We start from the raw sequence: 9274 nt of genomic DNA, 5'->3' as shown, positions 1-9274 counted from the left end.
CACGTTTCTTCAAATATTATCAGCTCAGATAGCAACAATTCCAGGTGAACTCTTAACCTACGCAAGGACACGTTATTTGTGCAGAGACCTAGAATTCAAGAGATATTCCAAGGCATGATCAAGTGAGGAAATATTTCTCGGATATCACATGATGATCACATGTAAATATAAAAAGCAAATCATCGATATCAGTTCTGAATAAATATAATATTAAAGCACAAAAAAATCAAGGGATCAAAATAAATAAAAAAAACAGAAAAAGAAAAAGAAAAAGAAAAATCACAGCGATCCCTTTACATAATACAGTAATTCACTCTTTTCCTTCACACGTCACTGTTTGACCGTTGTATGGTTAGGTTTGTTTTTATATTTTAAAAGTTTTTTTTTAAATTTTTTTTTTAATATTTTTAAATTATTTTGATATAGACATTAAAAATATTTTTTAAAAAATAAAAAAATATTATTTTAATATATTTTATAAAAAATATTTTAAAAATAACTCAAACCACAGTCTAGCATTTACTACCAAACTCATGAATTTACTACCAAACAGGCCAAGTCTGGTTCACCACGAACAGACACCTATGATTTTACCAACGCAATAACACAAACCCCGAGGTTCCCAGTGACCCAGACCACTTATAGGATTCTTCGCCCCACTATTTCCCTCTCGGTTCTAGCGGGTACCGAGCATCCACATCTCCAAGTCCACTCCATTTTCATGGCTCAGTGTCTCTTTCTCGATGAAAACCTTGCCGGAGCCTAACTCCTTTCCATCGTAACTCACCCGAATCTGCCTTTTTATCAGACACACAGAAGTTCTGTTCAGGTATTTTACTTTTAGTATAATAACTTCCTTTCCTTTTACATACCTCTCTTTTTTTCTTTCATGTTTGTTGAGACAACCCTCTGCTCTGTCTTCCTTTCTGATATAAAACTGGTACTGACAAGGGGTTTTGACTGGTTCAAGCTTGAGTGTTTCTTAGATTTCTTTTTGGGGTTGAAAAAGAGAGAGATTTTTTTTGCAACATTACTTTCTAGGGAATGATTGCTAGAATGATAAAAAGGTGGATTTCCCCTTCATTTTTCCAGTGAGAAAAAAAAAACAAGAAGAAAAGGGGGCTGTAAGTATTGTTGCTTAACTACTTACCACAGAAGTCTCATACTCAACATCATGTACTAATTGCCGATTAATTTACTGTATCATGGATTTATAACCAGGAAAAGAGAGCGAAAGTCACTACTCACTAATGGGAGTGTAAATAATCACGTTTCTTTCTCTGTTTTTTTTTTCTTTTTTCCTTTTAATTTTCTAGTTCGTAGAACAAGAATCCTTGAGGTAAAAGCGAGAAACTATTGCATGGAGCTGGTTCATTCCACCAAACCAATCACTCTCTCTTGGTTTACCACTCCAAACAGTTATAAACCGTAGGCTCCATTGCATCAACTAGTTAAAACTGTGCTGGACCAACGAGCGAACTAGTCCTTGTAAAAATTTCTCAGGTGAAAGCATGTAGGCATTATTTTGATCACCCTGGCTTGAAATGATAGCACTAGACTTGGACTGAACTCTGTCATGGCTATATTAAATAATTGATGGTATGGCAATACCAAGGAAAAAAATTGGCACCAAAAACAATAATGATGCCATGGCACTGCTTGCCAATCTTACCATTTCTTTTCTTTTCTTTTCCGTTTTTTTTTTCCCTCTTAAAGTGACAAGTGTAAAACTCCAACTCTCTCCATTCTTGGTTTTGCAGAGGTGAGAACCATTAGACAAAATGCAGATGCTTATTGACCTATTTTGTGGGACTCGTCATTCCCCACTGGTTTAGCCAAGTGGAAAACGGGGGAGCTTGGGATGAGCTGTTGAGGCTCACATCTATAGTTTGAATCCTCATTTATGCAGCCTGGATTATTGCATTGTGGCTCAAAGGACTGTTCACTCACTTGGAATTTACTGGTAAAAGCTTGTTGCATCAAATCTAAATTACTAGATAAAGAAAAGCTACTTTGGTGGAATTTCATGTAGTTCATGAACATTAATTGGTTTCAAGTTCGAATTTATCTCATTTAATTATTATTTTTTTAATGTATCTCCTTGAGTATATGATGATGCTGTCATTTTCTTTCTACTATCTCAGGGTTTGCTGAAGAGAATTAGCTTCTTCGCTGATTAACAATGAAGAGAAAGCGTTTACATCAGTCCAAGCATCCATTTAATGCACACCGTATGTATTACCTCCTTAATTCCCTTACTCTCTCTCTTTTTTTATTTCTAATGTTATCCCTAACTTTACTTAGGAGCGAGCCCCAATACTGAGGAGCATAAGTTTTTGTTATTCTGAGCAAGGAGGTCCATGCTAAATATAGGTTCATGTATTATCATAAATTGTTGGCCTGTGGAAGTTATATAAGCATATATGTGTTTTTTGGATAGCCAAATTGTCAGAGCCACATAATGTTTGAGCTTAGATGGGACGATCATAAAAGACAAATTGATGGTGTGAACCATCAAATTCAGATTTTTTTAATCTTAAAAATCATTTGTCCTTACTATTTATGCAGCGATGAAATCTGTGCGTTTGATCGTTAAGAATATTCCGATTTAAGTTGTCGAAGCCTGGATGGTTTCATTTTTCAAATGGCTATGGATTCCCGAAATATTTTTTTGCAATTGTATATGCATCACGTGTTGTGATAACTATCTTTTTAATATGGTTCTATTGATGCTTTATTCGCTTAGCTTTTGAGGCCTTATGCTGTGGCTCTTGGCAAAGCGTGGAGCTTATACAAATCAGGGATGGGGCTATGACTGTGCATTTTGTAGATGGCCATCATAGAATTGAGGAGAAGGGTCCTTTCTCAAACGTTCGAGTGAAGTCGAGGAAAGCTACTTCATCTGATTGCACATGCTTTCTGAGGCCTGGTATTGATGTTTGTGTGCTTTCATCTTCTGAGCGTGCGAAGAATACTGGGGAAGGAAATTCAGAACCTGTAAGTGACCTTTTCATGTTGCTGCATTACTGAAAGCTCTGTAACTATGAGAGGACTATAGATGGTGTACATTTATCACAATCTTGCTCATTGAGTGTTTACAACTGTTTGCATTTCTTTAGAACAGCACATGACTTAAACATGATAGAAAAAGTTCTTGTGGCTTAATAAATGCACATCATAATGCACAAAACATTGAATTGCTTCCTCTAATATCCCTGTCACCCACAGAATACATAATAATTTTCCTGCTTGAAAGAGCTTCTCGTTAAATTTTGCAGCAGTTAAATTTCAAAAGTTATGATGTTCATATTTAACGTTGTTTTTCACATGCTCTTTCTCATGTAGGTGTGGGTTGATGCTAAGATAAGTTCTATCAAGCGGAAACCTCATGTATCTCACTGCTCATGTCAATTTTTTGTTAACCTCTATGTTAACCAAGGCCCTCTTGGTTCAGAGAGAGCCAGACTTAGTAAAGAAACTGAAGCAGTAGGAATCAATGAAATTTCTGTTCTTCAGAAACTTGACAACGATCCATGTGAAGCAGACAACAATCAGCAAGAAGCTCAGTTCTATCGATGGGAATTTTGTGAGGACTGTTCTTTAGTACAAAGAAGCAAACTCTTTTTGGGGAGGTTTTCAGCTGACCTTACATGGCTGCTTGTAGCATCAGTTCTGAAGCAAGTTGAATTTGATGTAAGGTCAGTCCAAAATAAAATTGTCTACCAAATTTTGGGTGGTGAGAATGAGCACTGTTCATTAAAATCTAATAATCACATAAACTGTGTAACTTTCAAAGTGAAAGACAGTATTTCAACCCCATTTGTGGTCCAATTGGTTCCCACTGATGCTTGTAGTGAAGCAGGCCATATTAGTGACACCAATGGGACCAAACAATCACCATGCTATGATGTTATGAGTTTGCGGCGGTCAAAGCGTCGAAATGTACAACCTGAACGCTTCCTTGCCTGTGATGCTCCTGCAGAGACAGAAATTGGCTGGGTAAGATCCCTGCCATACACACCACTGAAGTGGAAGGCAGAAGAAGAAGAAGAAGAAGAAATGCACTTACCACTGGCATACCTGTTTGGGACACATGCAGGTGCAAGTTGTGCAGAAGAGCAAACATGCAACGAAGTGGGAGCTAGTTCTCCTAAACTAGAACTCTTGGAAGGTATCCCTGTTTCCAGAACCAAGACTTACTTGAAGGAGATTAAATCAAATGTGGTTAACAGAAGAGATCACCAAACTGAGCCCGGGGAGGTTCGAGCAGGGATGGCTAAGAGAAGAGAATGCCAAAAGTCAACCATGGCTGACCGAATAGAACACCAAACTCGACTCGGGGATGCTGAATCAGGCATGGCCAACAGAAAAAAGCATGGAACTCAAATTAGGGAGGTTAAATCAGGCGTGGCTAACAGAAGAGAACACCAAGATCAACTTGCTATTGTTCCTGTGCATACTGAAGATGTTCTGGCAACCTTTGAACAATTTGATTCCCCTGTGAAGACTCCTGAACCTTATTCACAAGCGTTTATTGAATTTCCGATTAGTTATTACAGAAAAAAGAGTTCTCCTGCTGCGCACAGGAAGAATGATCGTGATGAAGATTTGATGTTCGGAAATGGATGGGGTGGAAAATTTTCTACTAAGAAAGTTCAAAGAGCAAGATATCGATCCACACATTTAAAGCAGGATGGTTCTTGTGCGCCAATGACTTACAAGCGGACAGCCTTAAGTGCTGGTGCTTACAATAAACTCATAAGTTCTTATATGAAGAACATTGATGCCACAATCAAGTCAAAGGAGGTACCACGCATTATTGACCAGTGGGAAGAGTTTAAAGCAAAACATAGCTCAGATCAGAAGGAGAAAATGGAACCATCTTCGGTTAAGGATGATGGAGAAAGCTCAGAAACTGAAATGTTGTGGAGAGAGATGGAACTATGCCTGGCATCAGCATATATACTTGAAGATAATGAGGTAGAACTGTTAATTTGATTTGATTGTTTTTTGTACAGGTGCGTTGTTTTTATATATTCATATCACTTATACCGTATTTTTTTCTTCATTACCGTTTCTGATTGGCTCAAGGATTTGCAGGCTCTACTTTCCACTCGGACTACACAGAAAAATTGCCAGCACGACTTCAAACTGGATGAAGAAATTGGGATATTATGCCAAATATGCGGCTTTGTGAAAACTGAAATAAAATATGTTTCAGCACCATTTGTAAGTCAAATTTTTAAACCCATGATGCCAATGTTTTCAATGTGGCTGCTGTACCTCGTTTATTAGCCCTCTGGATAGACGAGTGAGTATGAAGGGGAGGCACTTAGTAGTTATAATTAGGTATCCTACTGCTTGTGTAATGTATACTGAATTTCATCTCATTGCATTTTGGTTGGTCTTTGACCGTAGTCTCCTAGGTGGGGTAGTTTAATGGCAGGTTCCAACTTCTGTTGTTCAGTTTCAACAATTTTGTATGGGAGTATCTAATGCTATTGTTTCAAACAGAATCCTGATTATACCATGCGCGTTTACATTTCTCTAGATGGAACACACAGGCTGGACTGCAGAAAGTAAGCCACAGAATGAAGAGGATTCGGAGCTTAAACCTGATGAAGATGAGGGCTCGAGTCTTTTTGGCAATCATACTTCAGGTGAAGATGTGCCTGTATCAGAAGTGAATGACAATGTTTGGGACTTGATCCCTGAGCTCAGACCGAAATTACACATGCACCAGAAAAAGGCTTTTGAGTTTCTATGGAAGAACACTGCTGGATCCTTGGTACCGGCACATATGGAAAAAACATCTAAGAAGATAGGTGGTTGTGTTGTTTCTCATACTCCTGGAGCTGGAAAAACATTTCTCATCATTGCATTCCTTGTCAGCTACTTGAAGTTGTTTCCAGGAAAACGGCCTCTGGTCCTTGCTCCAAAGACAACTCTCTATACCTGGTACAAGGAATTTATCAAGTGGGAAATCCCTGTTCCAGTTCATCTTATCCATGGCACCAGATCTTCTAGAGCCTTCAAGCAGACTCCAGCAGCGCTTCGAGGATCAGGTCCAAGGCCCAGCCAGGATGTTGTGCATATTTTGGATTGCCTGGAGAAAATGCAAAAGTGGCATGCACAACCAAGTGTGCTTGTCATGGGCTATACCTCATTTCTGACATTGATGAGAGAAGACTCGAAGTACAACCACAGAAAATATATGGCTAAAGTGCTGCGAGAGAGTCCTGGAATGTTGATACTTGATGAAGGACACAACCCCAGGAGTACAAAATCAAGGTTGAGAAAGGTTTTGATGAAAGTGGAAACAGATCTGAGAATATTGCTTTCAGGTACTTTGTTTCAGAATAATTTTTGTGAATATTTCAACACCCTTTCCCTGGCAAGACCAATGTTTATCAAAGAAGTTCTGAAGGCATTAGACCCGAAGTTTAAGAGGAAAAAGAAAGGGGCACAAAAGGCACGTCATTTGCTGGAATCTCGCGCCAGAAAATTCTTCATAGATAACATTGCAAGCAAAATTAATTCGGATGAGGCTGAAGAGAAAATGCAGGGTTTGAATATGCTGAGAAACATGACTAATGGGTTCATTGACGTGTATGAAGGCACAGCATCTGACACCCTTCCTGGTATACAGATTTACACCATATTGATGAATCCAACAGATATTCAACATCAGATTTTGGTGAAACTCCATAAAATAATGGAAAAATGCCCTGGATACCCCCTGGAAGTAGAGCTTTTGATAACTCTTGCTTCAATACATCCTTCATTGGTCAATTCTTCTGTCTGTGTTAAAAAATTTTATAATCTGGAGGAACTGATGGAACTTGAGAAGTTAAGATTTGATTGTAAGAAAGGGTCCAAGGTGATGTTTGTGTTGAATCTTGTGTATCGTGTAGTCAAGAACGAGAAGGTTCTGATCTTTTGCCACAACATTGCACCCATTAAATTATTCCTTGAATTGTTTGAGAATATCTTTCGATGGCAGCAGGGTAAAGAAATTCTGGTTCTTACAGGGGAACTAGAGCTGTTTGAACGAGGAAGAGTGATGGATAAGTTTGAGGAATTGGGAGGGCCTTCAAGGGTTCTACTTGCATCAATTACAGCTTGTGCCGAGGGAATAAGTTTGACAGCAGCTTCACGGGTAATTCTTTTGGACTCGGAGTGGAATCCTTCCAAGACAAAGCAGGCCATTGCACGAGCTTTTCGGCCTGGCCAACAGAAGATGGTTTATGTGTATCAGCTTCTGGCAACAGGCACAGTTGAAGAGGACAAGTATCGTAGGACAGCATGGAAGGAATGGGTCTCACGCATGATATTTAGTGAGGAATTTGTGGAGGACCCTTCTCGTTGGCAAGCAGAAAAGATTGAGGACGATGTATTACGGGAGATAGTAGAGGAGGACCGGGTTAAGTCATTCCATATGATAATGAAGAACGAGAAGGCTTCAACAAGTTGATGGTAGACTACCTTCCTTAAAGAGTAAGAAATTTCCTGGTTTTGTTACAGTTTCCTCTTGTTTTTTTTTTGTCTTTCTCTAGCTTAATCATTATATCTGTTTTTCATTTTATATTATCAGGGCGTCAATATTGCTTATGTTTCTCTGTGGTTCCAAAGGTTCAAGTAATTGCTGCAATGGAGCTAACGGCAAATATAATAACTTGCTGAACCATGTCTTTGCCATTCAGAATAAGCTCCATGTCCAAGTTGTTCAAGCAGTTTCTTTGTCAGCAGGATAATATATCCTAATGCTGTTTAGCTTAACGAACTGGTTTAGTTTTCTGTCATTTCATTTCCAATGCTGTTAGATTATCATTCAAAATCACATTCCTAATTGCATTGGGAAAACTTTGTTCAAAACCTTATGCGTACATACATGTTAAGTCTTGACATGCTAGGTTAAAGAATCTGGTGCTTTGAAACCTGCCCGCAGACATCATGATAACTCAATTTAGCTTGAAATGCAAGTACCTGAATCATCTGATAAATTTCTCTGTTTTGATGCTTCATGGGATCATATTTTACATGGAACATGGTTTATTTTAATAATTGAGATGCTTCTTGTAGTCAATAATGATATTTATAGCTTGTTTTGCATCAATAATCTACTTGCATACTTGTCTTTTATGTTTATCTTCTGATGCAAACCCATAAAGTTGTATCGATCATCACCTCTTTTTTTTTATGAATAGTTCCAATGATTACTTTCTTTGGATTAATCATGTAGAACTGTTTGCAGGGAAGCCTCTTCTATTATTTTTATTTTTATTTTTATTTTATTTTTGTGAGTAGCACAGTATCAACTAATAAGAATCAATTTCATTCCTCTCCTGAAATAGTAACAGGAAGTTGAATCCACAATTTTTTTAGCTGCCTTTCGAGCCTGGCCTTACTTTTTGGGCTACATATAATTAACTGGATCGGGCTTTCCTGTCTTTTGAGATTATAATACATGGGCATCCGGCCGACAGTAATCCTTTTGGTCTAAAAGAGGCCCACGTGCCTTTACAATTCAACATCAGCCTTTTTTTTTCTGTGAGCTATAAGCGTATCGCTTGAACGGAGCTTCCTTCATCCAAAGGCACCGGACAAAGGCATGGCGGATACTTTAATTATGCGGTTATCCATTTCTTGTCCAGACCGGAAGTTTGACCGGACTTGACCGTGAGTGGAGAAAGCTCCTGCTACCATTACTTGTGAACATGTTTGTGCTTAATTATATTCGTGGTCAAATTTCGACTCGTTGTTGAGATGCATATGCAAGGTGATTGTGGAAATTACCCACACTAGTTGAGAAAAAAAGGTGAGTGGCTAACATATATGAATATACCTCTAATTCAGTAGTTGGAGATGGTGTGCAGTCATGTTCGTAAGCTTATGCGTATATATAGAATTTCATCCCAAAAAAAACTCACAGCGTCCTCCGGGCGCATGGTTCCCCGACATTATACAGACAGACAAGGAACGAATGAAATGGTAAGTTGCAATATTAAAATGAGAAACCGAGGTGGTCTCGGCATAACAATGTGCATCACTAACGGACACCACACTACAGTTTCGATTTTGAAGTCTTTGAGAAGTCTTTTACCGAGGTTAAATTGTTGGCTCTTCTTGAGAGGGATACGTATCTTATAGTGGTATTAAGTAGCAAAACCATGGGTTGGATTCGATGGATATACCACCATCAACTTGCAAAACTGTTGGCCTCTCAAAGATGACCTCAACCATGAACTGTTAGGAGCATCTATCAGCCGAACAT

The 9274-nt window shown here is 38.5% G+C and overlaps 1 protein-coding gene across 5 annotated transcripts; it reads left to right on the top strand.

Moving 5' to 3' along the window:
- The first annotated feature begins 546 nt into the window (after positions 1-546).
- LOC7462098 (SNF2 domain-containing protein CLASSY 2) lies at positions 547-8003 on the top strand. 5 transcript variants are annotated; one of them, XM_024607100.2, is made up of 9 exons: positions 548-829; positions 1761-1963; positions 2145-2231; positions 2747-2997; positions 3346-4980; positions 5092-5229; positions 5552-6344; positions 7032-7497; positions 7595-8003. In XM_024607100.2, exons 3-8 carry the CDS (start codon positions 2183-2185, stop codon positions 7472-7474), a joined length of 3309 nt encoding a protein of 1102 aa, XP_024462868.2. In that variant the 5' UTR covers positions 548-829; positions 1761-1963; positions 2145-2182; the 3' UTR covers positions 7475-7497; positions 7595-8003. The 5 variants fall into 5 exon arrangements, with proteins under 5 accessions (XP_024462867.2, XP_024462868.2, XP_024462864.2 ...); XM_024607099.2 differs by lacking the exon at positions 7595-8003 and having other exon boundaries at positions 547-829; positions 5552-6928; positions 7032-7175; XM_024607096.2 differs by having other exon boundaries at positions 5552-7497.
- Positions 8004-9274: the final 1271 nt, after the last annotated feature.

The sequence above is a fragment of the Populus trichocarpa genome, chromosome 8 (genome assembly GCF_000002775.5).
Source record: "Populus trichocarpa isolate Nisqually-1 chromosome 8, P.trichocarpa_v4.1, whole genome shotgun sequence".
Lineage (NCBI taxonomy): Eukaryota > Viridiplantae > Streptophyta > Magnoliopsida > Malpighiales > Salicaceae > Populus > Populus trichocarpa.
Note: the sequence above shows the minus strand (reverse complement) of the source record. Positions and strands in the feature narration are given on the sequence as shown.